Consider the following 17,626-nt stretch of genomic DNA (forward strand, 5'->3'; position numbering starts at 1 on the left):
CATCATGTGATGTTGTCCTGGGGGGTAGGGGTTGATGGCAAAAGTAGGAAGAAGGCACTGAAATCCACAGGGAGGCCAGTCATGGAGAGGGATGCTAACGAAGGGTCAAAGACACTCCTCCGCACACCATCCTGCTTCTTGACCCATGAAGTCACTTCCACACTGGATCCTCTTTGCTCAGCCCATGCTGCTTCTCGTTAACCCAATTCACTTTTGTTCAACCAGGGGTCTTGTCTTCATCCTACCACTCAAAGCTCTCAGTAACCTGCCCCGTTCTTACCTACCCGGCTGTATTTTCAGGACCAACCCAAATGCTTCCCTATTTTCATTCTCTCTGGGGGCTTCCACTCGTTGGCAGGGGTGTCGACAGCAAATCCTTTCCCTTCCAAGCACCATGGTGACCTCTCTCTTTGACGTTCTGTTGTGACATGCTGTTGGGTTGGTTCTCTGCACAACAGACGCAAACACTCCCTGGTCCTGCCCCCATGCTACCCTAATAATCATCACTATGTTGGAGCCATTGCTGCAGCCACTGTATTAGCGCTCACCCAGTCATAGTTTGAGCATCTTCCCACACGACGGGCTCATCTTCCGGCACTCTGTCAAACAATGTTCCCCTCCTCTTCATAAGATCATCTCCGTGGCTAATATTTCAGCAGGGGACATCCTCTTCCTTCTTCCTTGCCTGTCAGTCTGAAAGCTCCACTGAAACTGCTCACCATGGGCGACCCTGTTGATCTTTGAACTACCACAGGCGTAGCCTCCAGCATCGCAACAACGTACAACCAACCGAAAGGGACCGACAGGTGACAGGTCCTTTTTTGGAGCCGAGTAACATCTGCTCTACCTGCTACCATCCCAGGATAAAGTCTGGGGGTGAATCTGAGCTTCCTTTCTAGGCCACATGTGGCGTAGAGGAAGCATGCCGTTTATGGGGGAAAGCATGCACTTGAAGGTCAGACAGACATGAGGTAAAATGCAAGCCCTGCCACTTAGTAGGGCTGTGAGCTAAAGCAAGTCACTTCAGTTCCCAAACCAAAAAACCGACCTCACTGCCATCAAATGGATGCTGACCCAATAGGACAAGATCCGACTGCCTCTGGGCATTCCCTAGGCTGCAATCCTTCAGAGGAGGAGGAAGGCTCGGCTTTCTCCCGAGAGTGGCTGGTGGGCAGTCTGACATGCAACCACTGTGCCACCTCAGGATAAGCCCAGAGAGCCTTGATTTCTTCTTGTAAGGAAAGGAAAGTCGCACCCACCTCATTGGCTTGGATAACAAAGGCAAAGGAGGATGCTTGTCCAGTTACCTTGTACCCTAGTCCCAGCTACACCCTATCAGCCTCGAACGGGCAAGGGAATCAGGAATAGCCTTGGTTAAGAATGCCTTCCTCCATTTCCCGACCAGAAGGGGAACAATGCCCTACCATCGAGTTTTGCAGCATTTGGTACCTCTTTCGTTTTGAGAAACCCTGAGGTTTTGATGTCTGAGAGAAGAGGGTCAAGTTCTTAACTCCTTTCATCAGTAACCAACTGTTGTGGAGTCAGGTCCTGAGTCTTAGATGACTGACCCCCTGGGCCAGAGAAGAGTGGTCTCCATTGGTTTTTTTGGAAGGTGGTTGCTGGCTTTTCTTCTGGGATGCCACTGGGTAGACTCAACCCCCCAGCCATCTGGCTTGCAGCTGAGCACATTAACCATGCATAGCACCCAGAGATTCCTAAGTATCCTCTTAACACCCCCAAACATGAGGGCCCCGAGACGAATGAGCAGCCTTCACCCTTTCTTACCTTCAAAGTCACAGCTTCCAGGGATGTGGTCCTGAGGGAATGCCAGCAGGGGCCTGGAGGCCTCTGTTTTATTTGCTGGTGAGACTCACCAAGGACGTCTACACAGATGCTGCACTGAGGCTCTCTGGGGGCCCATCCTTTGCATCAGGAGGCAGTGAAAAGGGACAAAGGTGGACATAGATCTCACTTGGCCTCTGGGCCACCCAGAAAGGGAGTCGCTTCCTGAAGCAAAGAAGGCAGGTGCAGAGCTTGGGCAGAAAAATGCCTACGAGTCAAAATGTTACTCTGTTTACAGCAGCTTTTATTAAAAGGGAGACACTCTTTACCTTCCAACCTCTGCAAATGGATCTGCATCTCCACAGTGCAGCCCGTCTCTATTGGCTCACAAATCTGGCGCTGGAAATCAACCCACAGAATGAAATACGCATTCATTCGTTTCCCTCCAAAGAGAACATCTAAAAGTAGGGTGGGATGGGGCTGAGGGGAAATAAACCGCAAATCCGGCATGATTTCATTAGCATCAATAAAAGCTAAAACACTGCCGAGGGGGTGGCTCCTCCATCTGAAGACGTTTCCCCCCAAATTCCATCAAAAGGCAAACGAGGATAGGATTTGAGATACAGTCAGTCGGATAGTCCACCAGGCAGTGAAGTTCCATAGAATTGTCTTTGATATTTTCTCTTCTGCTGCACAAAATTGGGACTGATACCGTGTCTTTAGGTGCTACATAGGACAGACTCCTGCCCAAGTTTCTCACTGGGAAGTGTACGTCATTCCTGAAGAAATGAGAATGTACTGGATTTCAACACTTAACATTATTTATATGCATATACATACATGGATAGATGAAGAGATGCAGTAGGCTCCTCTTGAGTGCTCATATTGTCTCTCTCTCTCTCTACACACACACACACACACACACACACACACACACAATGAGAATGTACTGGATTTTAACACTTAACATTATTTATATGCATATACATACATGGATAGATGAAGAGGTGCAGTAGGCTCCTCTTGAGTGCTCACATTGTCTCTCTCTCTCTCTCTACACACACACACACACACACAAACACACACACACACACACACCCTTTCACTCACTCACTCACTTCTATTTCTCTCCACAAAATATTTTAAGTGGCAATTTGACCTCACTGGAAGGAATCAGATCCCAGAATCCAGTCCGAAAAAGGAACCTCCTCTCTGGTTACATGACAAGCAAAACAAGTTGCAAGTGACTAAAGAGGTTTAGTGATCGACCAGCGAGGTCAATGGTCTCAGTGCAGCCTTCTGTGTATAAGGCTGGCTTCTGACAGTTTCTGGAACACCACACGTCTTAGCTTTCTGTGACCTGTTCTCAGGCACCAGCACAAAGTGAGAGAGGAGTGATTCACAGTTGGGTCATCCATACAGAGGGCCAACTGCCTTACTGTGTATTTCCTGAGACAGACCTGACAGGTGTGTGTGTGTTCTTCCCACACAGGGGCCTGGCACAGTTAGGGTTCTTCTTGTGAAACAAACACAAGCCCCCGAAGGGGTCACGTGGTGACTAGCAGGGATTGTGTAAGGCCTCCTACATTTGAAGATGGCAAGTCAGATGCCACTGAATAATGGATACTTTCTAAAACTCTTTGGGATACGTGATGGAGTAAAAACTCTGTGAATTCCTTGTTTGGTAGAAGTTTACTTCTATATCCAAGAACCTCTAGACAAGTAGCTTGACGTAACTTTAGGTGTGAGAATGAACTGAAAGGTGATGCTTTCAAACATTCCCCCCTTCTTTAGGAAGTGATAGGAGCGACGGGGGCTCGGTCATTAAATCACTTGGCTGCTAACCCCAAAGGTCACTGGTTGAAAACCACCAGCCACTCCCTTCCATAAAAATGTAGTCTTGCAGCCCTTATTGGGAAGTTCAACTCTGTCCAATGGGGTTGCAAGGTGTGGGAATCAATTGCAGGTTTTATTTTTTTCTGGTAGTAATTTTTAGCAGCCCAGAAAAAAAGTAAAATATGTGAGTCTGCTGACGTGAAATTAGTATATTTTTCTGCTAAGATACTTTTAAAAAGTTCATCATCACAGGTAGTGCACTCAAAATTGGAATCACACATAGCTAGGAAATGGAGTGTTCTGACATCTAAACTATATAAATAAATAGAAGGTTGCTACTATAACGTATGTATTGTTAATGAACTTAAACTCTTCGTCATGTTGAAGCAAAGAGGTTGCTACCCCAGTGGTTCCAATGCACAGCGGTCACGTGTGTGCAGGGCAGGACTGCGTCACACCACGTTCCAGGAGGTCACCTTCAGGAACAGATTGTCAAGCCTTGTCTCTGAGACGTCTCTGAGTGGGTTCAACCTGCCAATCTTTGCCTTAATAGTTGGTAGTTTAACCTTTATGTAACCAAGACTCCTTCCGAAGACCAGCCCTTTGTTACATGGGCTTAATTTGTTAAGGGAAGGCTCAGGAGATATGACAAGACCTTGAAGTCAAATTTTTAAAGATAAATCATCTTAAAATGTGCTTAGGGGTGGTTTAACATATATTGCCTGAAATGTACTTGAGTTTCATACGTCTCGAAGTCACTATAACTGGCTCTATAAATGCATTCAACACCCCAGTAGTAAGGCTCTATAAATGCATGGCTCTAGAAATGCCTTTTTCTTTTTCTGCCCTGTGCCAGCCTTTGGGGGAAGCTGGCACCATGGTAAGAAGTCATTTTCTTGCTTCTCTTAGGCTCAAAGTAACTAGCCCCGGGTCCTGGGCAAAGGCAAGACTGGTCAACCACATTCCAACACCCCAGTAGTAAGGAGCATCCTTCATAGCCTGAGGTCATCCACCAGAAGGAAACCCAACGGGATGACTCGCCACCCTCACCATCCTCAGAGCGCTGACCAAGCAGCCACGGACAATACGCATCCCTTCGAACTCGAAAGGGGTGCTTTTGAGCAAACACCTGAAAAGATTCTTGTCGCTGAGTCTCTGAGGTTTTGCTCGGTTAGGCAGGGGGGCACCTTCTGGTAAAGGGAAGTACACAGGAGGCATTTAACCAGTGAGCACACCTGCGGCTGTCATTCCAGGGAGTTAGGTCTTGTGGAGGCAACTCATCCACAGCTATTCAATCGATTCTAATTCAGCGACGTAGTAGGATGGGGTAGAACTAAGTGCCCCGGTGGAGTTTGCAAGACTGTAGCTCTTTATTTTATTTATTTTTAAAATCATTTCATTGGGGGTTCATACAGCTCTTATCATAATCCATACATACATCAATTGCATAAAGCACATTAGTACTTTCGTTACCCTCATCATTCTCAAAACATTTGCTCTCCACGATAATGCTTCCTAAAGGCCAACAAACAGTCCTTGAACTAACTACAAGCTCTTCTTTCTTGTTGTGTTTTGTTTTTGTCATTGGTTTGTTGTTGTTGTTGTTTTGTTGTATATTGTTGCTTGGTTTTGCTCTGTCTTGTTTTTGTGCATGTTTGTTGTTGTTGTTTTGTTGTATATTGTTGCTTGGTTTTGCTCTGTCTAGTTTTAGTGCATGTTATTATCTCCGCAAGTCTGTCTAAATAGATAGGCTGGATGAACAATCGGGAGGAGAAAACAATGGGGCCGACAGTTTGGGGGGAACATGGGAGAGGGGGAGGTGGGGGGAAAGGAAGTGGTGTTAACAAACCCAGGGACAAGGGAACAACCAGTCATCCAAAACCAGTGGCGAGGAGGGTGTAGGAGGCCTGGTAGGGCATGATCAAGGGTAATGTAACCAAGAGGAATTGCTGAAACCCTGGTGGGGACTGAGCATCATAGTGCGACAGGAGGAAAGTCAAAGGAAATAGAGGAAAGAGCTAAGGGGCAAAGGACAGTAGCTCTTGATGGGAGTAGAAAGTCCTGCCTTTCTCTTTCAGAGAGGCTGGTCATTGGGAACTGCTGACCTTCAGGTTAGCAGCCCAACACCCAGCTACTGCTCCACTAGAGCTCTACCTCTGGCCAGCTGTGCCAGCGGCATCTCTTTTTCTGCCCTGTGCCAGCCTTTGGGGAAGCTGGCACCATGGTAAGAAGTCATTTTCTTGCTTCTCTTAGGCTCAAAGTAACTAGCCCCGGGTCCTGGGCAAAGGCAAGACTGGTCAACCACTTGCCACCTGCGTGGTCCCAGTTTAGACTCTTGTTAAAGGCAGGTAATGGTTCCCCCAGCCTCTCCTGTCTCGAACCCATCTGCTCCCTCTCTGTCGCGTTCACGTTCTCGCACGGTCCTGCTCTAAAACTTCAGCCCCACCTAAGGGCCCAAAGCTTTCATTCCGTATTTAAGTTCAGGCCCAACCTGAGGCAAAACTATTTTCACGCTCACACTCATAAAGGAACACTTGGGCCAACGGAATGATCGGTTCTTCTCCAGCTACATTACAGGTCACCTTCCCACCTTTTGGCATTCACTTTCTCTACGGTTATGGTGTGTTTAGGGATATACAGGTGAAGAACCTTTGTAGTACTCAGAGGACGGGAAAAGTACATATAGCTGGGGTTTGAAGCAGAGGCTGAGAGCATCAACTGTATTTCAACTGGACCTTTCAAGATAGCAAGGAGTCCTGGTGACATAGTGGCTATAAGTTGGGTTGCGAACGGTAAGTTCCACAGTTCGAAACTACCAGCTGCTGTGGGAGAAAGACAGGTTTCTACTCCTGTAAAGAGTTACCGTTTTGGAAACCCACAGAGCTTGTTCTCTCCTCTCCAAGTGGGTCACTGCTGTTGGCATCGACTCAATGGGAGTGAGGTTGGTTGTTGCTTTTTTTAAAAATTCTTTAAGGGATATTATTAAGTACACCGAATATTCTCTGTATATAAACGAAGACACTTTTCTATCTAAAAATATGTATTCTCCCTCCTATAACAGATAAGATAACGTATAACATGTGATGTAGTATGTGAAAGAGACTATTTAGAACAGTGCCTTCCACATGTAAGTGAGATGCAAATAATAATGATAATAATAATAGTAATTATTTTAAATAAAATGTGATAGATAACTTACATCCTAAGTTATACACTCCCTTGTACCTCTACACGCCATGACTAACTTTCTTCAATATATAGGCATTACACATTCTGGTCTCCCATGGGTCCCAATCACCTGATTTATACATTCCCATTGCTGTCTTCCCAATTTGCTCAGTTACCAAGCCAACTTGTGAGATGACTGACAAAAACTGGGAATAAGGTTCCCGGCAGGGACTCAGACAAAAGAAACTCATGGACTGGCTTCCTTAGGGTTCATGAAGAATCCTTTCTTTGCTTCTCTTACAGCTACGGAGAGTATCATAGTTACAAGACCAAGAGTTCGTTCTTGGTTGTGAAAGCCCATAGAATTGACCAGCCCCACTGCATGGCCTCTCAGGGTGATCGGTCAATAGTTCGGGGATGCTGTAAATAGTTTGAAGCTGTGTTTAAACTCAGTTTTTCTTCCTAGCCTAGGATGTGACTTTGTTCAAGTTGTATTGGCAAGTCTCCTTCACGTTGCCCGATGGCAAGAACATTTGTGGCTGTAGAATCGCACGTCAAAGACAGCTTTGTCTGTTGAGGAAATGACTTGTCTATTCAAATACAGTGAACCCTCACCACTTGTGCTTCGACTTCCGCGGCTTCACTCTATCGCGGTTTTTGCGTAACAGCGCATGCTCTGTCATGACTGCCACTGATTGGCTCATACTGTACACACTTCTGTCTGCATCGCTACGTATCGGAGCTACGTATCAGATGCATTTTTGCTTTTGTACAGTGTACTGTAATTGTTTGCGATTTTTAAGAAATTTTATCTAAGCCCTATGATGGCTCCTAAACGAGCTGCTTCTTCTAAGCCTTCTGACAATAAATATAAGCGCCAGAGGAAGATGCTCACCATCCAGGAAAAGGTAAAACTTTTGGATATAAGGAATCCTACTTCGTGGAATTTCATTTATCACGGTAGGGTCTAGAACCGATTAACCGCGATAAACGAGGGTTCACTGTACAATTCACCAATAAGATCATGCATCTGTTCTTTGAGTTTAGCGAAGGTAGAAGTCGTCACCGCTGCTGCTTTCCTGTTCATATCTCTAAAATGATATTTGTACCTCCATCTTAAGATTGTGGTAAGATTTAAGTATTTCTATCTAAAAAATGTATTTCCCCTCATATAATATATGATATAAAACATAATGTATTATATAAAACATGATAAAATGATTTAGAATAGTGCCTAACACATATAAGTGGGATGTAAATAATAATAATAATAATAATAATAATAACTGCAATCAATTGCACATTAAATCCAAAGATCTTACCATCTCACCTGAAACACGATGTGCTACCTGTCTATTAGTAAATTTACTACACACACACACACACACACACACACACACACATATTACCATGTGTATTTGTGTGTATTCATTCCCAGAGCTAAAGCGACCCCCCCCAAATAATTTCATATTTCTCAAATTTATTTGTATTTTGTCTTGATTTCCAAATACCCAGTCAAAGCTCAGTTACAATGTTCAAAGGGGACATGCTGATCAAGCATTGAGAATCCTGAAATCTAAACTCTCTACCATCGAGTTGATTCCAACACAAAGTGACCCTATAGGACAGGGTAGATCCGCCACTGTGGCTTTCCGAGACTGTCATGCTTCCTGGGAGTAGAGAGCCCAGTCTTTCTCCTGGGGAGAAAGTGGACACCTAGTGGAGGGCAGCCCAATGCCAAACCCCTATGCCACCAGGGATCCTTTTTAGCCTTGGCAATAGCCCATATAAACGATCACTTCTTTGTCTTAGCCTACCCTGGGGTGTTAGGTGACCTTTGTAACATATAGGGGAACCTGGACCAGAAGGGCTGTCATTTAAGAGAAGTCTGTCATCTTTCTGCTACGAACGATTTGTATCCTAATTATAAATATCTGTGAGATTTGACTATTTCAGCGGGCAGTCTGAATGGAGCCAATTAACTGAATAACTGTCAACATCCTACCCATTGTTATGCTAAAGGAAGATCATTCAACAAATGACAAGGAGACAGGAAGCTTCTCTGAGGCAACGTTTTCCATTCTGTGTGTGTGGACTTTACAATCTTCTACTTTTAGTTGAGAATAGCAGTCGCAGGATCACAGGTTGACTGGGTCCGAGAGCTGGACGGGGTCCCAGACCCAGTCTGGTTCCATCCTGCTTTTTACAAATGAAAAGCAAGATTCACTCCATTTAAATGACTTACACAATTCATAGGAGTCTGATTTGATTTGATGTCTAAAGGTGACATTTTATTAAGACGATAACGCCCTTTTGCAGCCCGTCTGTGGTGGTTCCTATTCTCGGGCCCTAAATTGCCAAGATCTTTGAAGCTTGTGGAAAATACATAAAGTATATCGCCCCCAAACGTGTCTGTTTACTGCTAGCTCTTTCTGTACGTCTCAGCAGTCGTGCGCCCACTTGTTGCCGCTGCTCGGGAGTTTATTCTGACTCAGAACGACCATAGAAGGCAGAGTAGAACTGCCCAGGTGGGTTTCCAGGACGGTGACTCTGTCCTGGAGTGAAAAGCCTCTTCTTCCTCATCTACTGGGGGTTTTACCCATTGATCTTGTGGTTAGCAACTCAATGGATAGCCCCTACGTATGCCACCAGGACTCCTACAAATACCACCGTGCATTGAATTCATAACGTTTCTCTTCTGATTCTCCTTGAACTATACTTTAGACTAAACTGAAGTAAAACGCGTTAATTCCTTTACTGGCCACGCCTGCTTTAAAGTCAGACATTTTAGCATTTGAATACTCCTGCCATCCTTCTCTGCACACAGTCAAACACACACCTCCTTACGTCATCTCTTTTCCACCTACCAAACAGATATGATACATCATCACATAGTTACAAATAAGAACATACAAGTATGTCTACATAAAGCTATCCTTAAACTTGATACTTTTCTGTACCTTGGCGTACTTCCTAGGAAAGAGTTCTCTGCGTGATAACTACTGCGTTGGCCTTAAATAGAGGCGCCCTGGCGGTGGACTGGGTTACATATTGGGCTGCTACCTACCAGCAGTTCCGTGGAAGAAAGATGAAACTTTCTGACGCCCATAGAAAGTTGGCCTCAGAAATCCACAGGGACGGTTCTATCCTTTCCTTTAGAGGGGCTACGAGTCCACATGGACTCGATGGCAGGGAGTTTAGCTTTCCCAGTACAGGTAACATGGCATGGTAACACACACTGCTCTCTTATACTTTACGCATGTGTTCTTCTGGACAAAGGTGTTCTTCCTAAACAAAATGACATCAACAGGGTTCCAAGAAACAAGCCTTAGAAACAAAACGAACAGCTATCCAGGTACCTTATGAAGAATGAGCAAATAAAGGGTGGGGGGATTTAGCTTCCTTCTCCTCACCCCCTGCCCCCATGCCATCATTCGTACAAACAAACACAAAGCAAAATCAAAACCCAAACACCTCCCCAGCGAAGGGACTGTTGTTTTTCGTTACGTGGGCAGTCCTGCCTGGTAATTCTTGTTCTATCAATGCACCTTCATTGTGAAGCGAGCTGACGAACCATTTTTCTACCCCCAGTACCGTCTTCATCACAACCACGTTCACTTACTACGTGGGCAGCTTTTAAATAATCCAAAAGACTTGGAGGTGTTTCTTGCCCTGAAGTAGGGCTACATACGAACTGGATGCACCTGTTACGACTTGCCTGCAAATTCAATGGAAAGGCTTCAAGGCACAGGGAGGGGTCTCATGCATAAGCTAAGCCCACCTGTATTTGTCTGGGAGCTGATGTGGTTTTACTTCCAGGAAAAATTGGGAATTGTGAGGTGGGGAGAGAAAAGTTAAAGAATTGCCAGTACTTTCTATCTGCCTCAGGACTGTTCACTGGGCCCCTTCTTTCTCCCCTTCCCACCCTCTCCCACTTTACCCACATGTAAAGGACCACGATTGTCTTTTTCTTTCTTTCTGCATTCGAGTGCCTTCCGATCTATTTAAGGGATGAACCCTGTAACACCAGATTCCCTTATTCGAACACGGGAAGAAGTGCGAAGTAGCCCCGCCTATGTGCAGAATGCGATCTGGAATCTGCCACCTAAGTCCTTGATCCTTGATTTCCCCCATGTATTTGGGCTTTCCCTCTGGCTTATACCTATACCCCACTGCCCCCTTTACCAGCAAGGTTGATTTTATCATATGCAACGGAACCAAAACAAAATTATTCTCCTGTGCAGGGACAGCACGCACACTAGGTGGCCAGGAGTGTGTGCTTGCTTGGTGGTTGGCTGGGGTTAGGAATACAGTCGTCCTGCAAACTGTGAGGTAGAGAAAAGCCAATGTGTCCTCATTAGACAATAGTACATCCATGGTCTTATCGGCATGTGCATTAAAACAACAGAGGCAGCATTCCCTCATCCGTTGTATTCAGTCTTTATGAACCTATCTTACCCTCTTTGTAGTACGGTTTGGCTTCGCTGCATGGATCGGGAAGGGGGAACCAAGTGAGTTAGGGAGCATATGATTCCAACCCCCAGGTTGACACTAAAAGGAGGGGAGAGACTTTTCTAAGAGGGGAATAATTTCCTCCACAAGAGATGGTGGGGTCTGAATGGACTGAATCGACCGACACTAGCCAGTTCGGAAACACGCCCTGGGGAGGCACGTTCTCAATTCTTAGGGGGCAGTTCATGAACCACTGGATAGGCAGGCAGTGCTGTTCGAAAAGGAACTGAAGGCTGTCAGGTTAATTACACAATATTAGCTACGAAAACAAACAATGCAACACAAAACATAGCTACATCATTATTTGCAGTAAATGTTAACTCTAAATAAGTGCAACCTGTCCATAAATGCTTGCCATAAACTAATCGAGAAAATAAAATTTGATGGATAAACATGACAAAAAATTCTCACCGAGAATTTTTTAAAAAAATATCAGCACTCATTTAGAGTTTGGGATTCGTGAAAGAAAGCTTTAAAAGGAGCAAACCTGATTGGCTGTGGCTGTTGCTGCGAAGGGGACACTTGTTGCAGGAGTTGTTGCTGCAGAGACAGTGGCGGACGTAGCGCTGTGCATCATGGGTACTTTCAGGAGGGGAACCATGGGAGCAATGAACAGGAGGGTGTAGCATTATGGTAATAGAAGTGGTATTTGGCATGGTGAATATCAGAGCAGCAAGCCATCATGGGTTAAACCAGCAGATGGCATGCAATCACAAGGCAAAGCAAGGAAGCATGGGAGAGAAATAAAAAAGGGAAAATAGCTTATTACAAGTACAATTAAAGGAAGTTTTAAAACACAATCAGTGATTCCCAGAAAGGCCAAAGCAGATCACTTTGGATGATGTATTTAAATACATGTTATTTCCAATAATGGATCACTCCAAATCGAGACTCTTGTGTGGTATACCAGAGAATGGTTTTTTCTACCAGATAATGTTTGTTTCTGAAATTGGGAAATGCAATGCCCAATGCAGTAAAAGAATATGCTTCTTATTTTTAATCACAAGTCGAAAATATCCGAGGCACCACACGGGGGCCAAATTTGGAATAAGGCATTTTTTGAAATGACTTGATGTTGCATAGGATTTTTTTTTAGCTATTTATTTTCAACTTTCGACTGCTTATTTGAACTAGAATTGCTGGAAATTACGGCTTACTTTGGAATAAAAATAATGACCTTGATGTAATTTTAACACACGTACTGTGAAACATCTAGACAAATTTTGCCAATGTTTGTTTTTCTTGACTTTAAACGGAAGAAATCCATGTGTCTTAAAGACAGGCTTCACATTTGTACTACGGCATTGGAATGTGTGCAGAAAACTATGTACCATTACAATTTAACATCCAAGGGAATGCTAAGGTCGCAATAATCACCACAAACAAGTCAACACTTAACAATATAATAATAAGAAGAAAGCAAGGAAATTCAGACATTTGGTTGCAAAAATACATCTATTGATAATTTTCCAAATAAATGCTTCTGGGAAACTCTGATAACTGTAACACACAGCAAAGAGGAGGTAAAGGCACATCACTATGAAACTTTAAAACACTGATGAAACTAGCCTGCCTCTCTGATAAAGGACCAAGTTTTCTTTCCTTATGCTAAACCACAGGAGATATAAAAGAGAAAAAACATATTGATCATTAAAAAGACAGACTCGTCCTTGGGGTTTTATGTTTTTTCTTTTGGTGGTTGTTTGAGCACACAGGAGGCCGCATCAAACTCCTGATTTTCTTAAATGTCCAAGTGCACCGTCAGAACCTCAATGGTAACCCTGAAGCCCGATGAGCCTTCAGACCCACCATTTCCTAAAGCAACTCTACAGTCTCTGAAGTCAATGTCAAGCAAGTGAAGGTACTGTACATAATAGAGAAGACAAATAAAAAGGTTGAAACCTACCAATACTGGTAGCGGGTGCCATGCACAAAACTGACCCTGCGTGTCATGCAATGGTAGGTGGAAAAAGTGAATAAAAGGGAAAGAAACAGGTTAGCGGTTTAGAGTTAACATTCAAAGTGAGATTGAAGCACAACCAGAAATAAGTAGGGTTAGTTCACAAAGTCTCGGGGTCATTCACATGGGCAGGGCTGCCACAACTGGATCTGACTTCATGTTCAGCCAAATAGTATTAAAAGCTCCCTCTGAACATTACTTGCCACATTTTCATACACATGGACATGATTCTAATAGGAACGACAGTTCGTAATGTCCTCTAAGACCTCAAAGTATCTTACAGACATTATCAAGTTAGTGCTGTAAGGTTGGAAGTAGGTATTTTACAGATGAAAAAATCTGAGGCATAGTAACTCCTTCAAGGTCCTGCCTAGTGAGTTAAGGGGAAGGCCAGGAATGGAATGATTTTCCCAAGTCCAGGCCAGGCTTTGCCTTCACCAGATTACATTGACTGTATGGCATCAGCAAGGGGCCCTGCAGCGCTTGCATGCTCCATGGCTGACTGACAGGTTGGCTGGTTAGGCCCACCAGGTGATTCACAAGAAATCGCTGTTGGGAAAGTTGTGCTCTGACTTAAGAGTCAAAATGGACTCAACACGCAATGTTGGGGGCTTTGGGGGTGGTGGGGGTGGTCATTCCATTATGAGTTTGGCAGTTTAACCATAAAACGCTTTATGGCAACCACAGTAAAATAGGAGTTCAGATTCCAGAAGGACTTCTGGTAACACTCTGATAAACACTTGATGGCTAAACACAAAGTTGGTGGGTCAAACCCACCCACTGCTCTATAGTAGAAAGATGAGGCTGCCTAGGTCGTCAAGATTTCGTCTCAGAAACTCTATGTAAGGTCACTATGAGTCAGCATTGGCACAAGGGCAGTGGGTTGCGAATTACGTTTCCATATCCTTTGAATCAAATGCTTGAAAGTCAGGTGAATTTGAGATCACTGCTGGAAAGTTCAAGAACTCCCAATTCCTGTGATGGATGGCCCAGATATATATGTGATCTGTTTTTTCTTTCTGTTACTAAATTCATTATAACAAAAGAATGGGGTCTAGTGATAAATGGTACACACTGTACAGGTATAACACAGCAGAGCTGGGGCTGAGTGGGGATATTTGCAATAGCTGCTACCAGGTGATCCCAAGGGAGCTCTTTGGAGACATGGCTAGGGGATGTCAAGGCAGTGTCTCAGTGGGTAGGTGAGAAGTAAGGAGGAGGGATTTGAGCCATTCCTTGGGAAGTGTTGCTTTATCTGCAGGTGATCTCAGTCCTCCACTCAAATCAGACAAATATCATCATGAATATTAGTATAGAGTACAAAGGACTGTAAAAGAACTGCATTCAATAACAACTTTGAAGTTCTGCTGGCCCAAGCCCTTAGGATGAAAGCCAAGGATTTAGATAACTGACAACTGGGTGTCACGTAGGTGCCAGAGGATGAATGTTTTATGAGCGCAAGCCTACCTGGTTAGGGTTTTAGGACTACTTTCTGAGCTACCAGATGAGGACTGAGATGTATTGGTTTTATTCTCTCTGCTGAGCCAGTCACACCTGAGGGAAACTTCTTGCTGGTCTACATTTTAATCAGGCTTACTTTATTAACTACCTAAGAGGGGGAAAAGGTTTTGTGTTCAGCAAACATGTGCTAATATATCCAACCTGATGTGCGTGCACACACATGAGCGCACACACACTCACACTTCTTCATGATGCCATATCTTTCTCCAACATCCTTAACACCCGAAAAGCTACCTGTACACACATGACATTTTATTCTCCCTTCTCTCCATTCTGTCTTTACATGGCTACACTGAAATGAGAATCATAGCCATGTGTGTCTACATTGTTACACAGATCAAATATGTCTACATTGTTGATAGAACAAATATGTCTATCTTGTTATCAAGACCAAATGTGTCTACGTTTTTATAGAGACCAAATACGTTATCAATAGACCAAACATATCTACATTGATATAGACGCGATATGTCTAAATTGATCACACTGGTAGAAGCTTCCATCCTTATGTAACAAACTCAGGAAATCTCAGTAGCATGTTGGGGTTGACCACTCCCCCGCATAATAATCCATTATCTTCTCTTGGATTCTTTGATAGCAGGCATTTCTTTTTCTTGCATATATGGTTTTTCATTTCTTTATGGCAATTTCTTTTTGTCTTCTTCGCCAGATACTAAAGTTGATCTGAACTCAGTATGCCGGAGTCTTCCAGGACTTGCTCTGGGTCCTTTTCAGCTAGTCGGCTCCTTGTTTATACGCTACTCAACCCCCATACTATAATACTACCTATGAGCTCATGGCTTCCCGATTCATGTATCCAGCCCCGATGGTGCCTTGATCTCCAGATCCTTTTATCCAACCGCTCACCGCTTTCACAATATTTGTGAAATATTTGTCTTTCCCACAGAAACGGGTTCTTCCCCCTCAGTCAATCTTAGAAAGATCGCATCTTTTTTCTATCTAGTAGCTCTGGCCAACAGAGAATGTTATACTTGGCAGCCCCTTACCGAAGGAAATCTCCCCATCCAACTCGCGAACCAAAATGACTCCGCTTCTAAAATCCACCTTGCATTGATCTGCTTGTCCATCTCTACTGGATTGGTCTGCTTGTCCATCTCTACTGGATTGGTCTGCTTGTCCATCTCTACTGGAACTGCCCAAGTCCTGGTCAACATCCTCTCTGGCTGTGGGTGCTCAGTGCCTTTCTAACTAGTTTTCCTGATGCCCTTCTTTCCTTTCTACTCTATTATCCAGTCTGTTGGCCGATAAACCTTTCCAGGCAAAGGTCTTGTCATTCTGCTAGAAATTCTTTAGTGACGTCCCACTGCTTTTAGGATGAAAGCCCTCCATGACTCGGCCTCTCACCACCTCTTCGGCTCATGCCACATTCCTCTCCTTCTGGCAGCTTGATTCGCCTTCCATTACTTTGAACTGCCTATATCACACCTTTTCTACATTAGAATTGATATCCGTCGTCCCCTCAGTCTAGAATAATCTACGATCTGCTCTTTTCCACTTCCAGAGCTCAAGGAAGATGCGACTTTTAAAGAAAATTATTCCGTGGTATTTTCAGCCACGCCCCTAGACCACCGAAACCAGTCAGATATTTTCAATATCTCATGGAAGACTCTGTGGTGTTGATGTGAGGGACCATCAAACGAGTTCTGACACGCACTGGACCTGGATACAATACAGGGAGGGTAAAGGGAGAATGGGTGGGAAAGAGGGAACCGATTACAAGGAACTATATGTGACCTCCTCCCTGGGGGACAGACAACCGAAAAGTGGGTGAAGGGAGACGTCGGACAGGGCAAGATATGACAAAATACCAATTTATAAACTATCAAGGGCTCATGAGGAAGGGGGGAGCGGGGAGGGAGGGGGAAAATGAGGACCTGATGTCGGGGGTTTGAGTGGAGAGCAAATGTTTTGAGGATGATGTACAAATGCGCTTGACACAATTGATGTGTGTATGGATTGGTATAACAGTTGTATGAGCCCCTAATAAAATGTGTAAAAAAAAAAAAAAAGAAAGAAAAGTGAAAACGAAAAAAAAGAAAATTATTCAGTGGTATTTTCAGCCACGCCCCTAGACCACCAAAACCAGTGAGATATTTTCAATATCTCATGGAAGACTCTGTGGCGTTGATGTGAGGTACCATCAAACGAGTTCCGGCTCACCCTGGGCCTGGATACAATAGAACAGAACACTGCGCGGTCGTACGCCATTTTCATCATTGCTCTATTTGAGCCCACTGTAGTGCTCATGTGCCAGTCCGTCTGGCTGGGGGTCTTCATCGTTCTTTGCCGACCCTCTGCTTCAGCAGGAATGATGTCTTTCTCCAGGGACTGGTCCCTCCTGATATCAGGTCCAGAGTGCCTGTGATGGGATCATGACATCCTCGCTTCTCAGGAGAACTCCGGCTGTGCTCCGTCCACGACAGATTTGGTCCTTCATCTAAAATGGCCTGTCCTGGATGCATTTGGACAGCTATGTAAAATCGATGGCCTCTCTTCTAACGAAAGGTTCACGAGGGCAGCGGTCCTGTCTATCTCGTCTACGAGGCAGAGGGGACACAGTCCATGCGTGGAGTGATTGGTCTTCGTAATGAGTTTGCTGTGTTTGGGTGGGGTGCCAATTCATCCAAGAAAAGAAGTCAAGGCCCCACTGGCAACATCTTTCCGAGTTACCCTGTACGCGTGCCGCTACGGCTTCTCGCTCCTTCACTTTCCTTCAGCTTTCCTCTTACGCTGAGAGCAGCCCTGAGCACACTCCTTTCATTCTGCCTGTTTCTCACCTAGCTCTGCCCTCCTTTGCAGCGCCCTACTGGCTCTGAAACTCAGCGC

General features: G+C 44.6%; 1 protein-coding gene across 6 annotated transcripts in view; it reads right to left on the minus strand.

Annotated features, from left to right (window-relative positions):
* The window catches only part of MBNL2 (muscleblind like splicing regulator 2), a 219,990-nt gene that overhangs the window by 23,910 nt on the left and 178,454 nt on the right, over positions 1–17,626 (minus strand). For 2 of the 6 annotated variants that reach the window (XM_045289081.1, XM_045289078.1), the window contains 2 exons: positions 13,205–13,240; positions 11,786–11,880 (listed from right to left, as the gene is read on the minus strand). The exons of 2 other annotated variants lie outside the window; for them this stretch is intronic. In XM_045289081.1, coding sequence (XP_045145016.1) covers positions 11,786–11,880; positions 13,205–13,240 — 131 coding nt within the window. The remainder of the gene's footprint in view (positions 1–11,785; positions 11,881–13,204; positions 13,241–17,626) is intronic. 2 more of the 6 variants (XM_045289082.1, XM_045289080.1) reach the window with 1 other exon arrangement.

Source organism: Echinops telfairi, unplaced genomic scaffold, assembly GCF_000313985.2.
Source record: "Echinops telfairi isolate 266 unplaced genomic scaffold, ASM31398v2 ScPeMD7_24;HRSCAF=84, whole genome shotgun sequence".
Classification (NCBI taxonomy): Eukaryota; Metazoa; Chordata; class Mammalia; order Afrosoricida; family Tenrecidae; genus Echinops; species Echinops telfairi.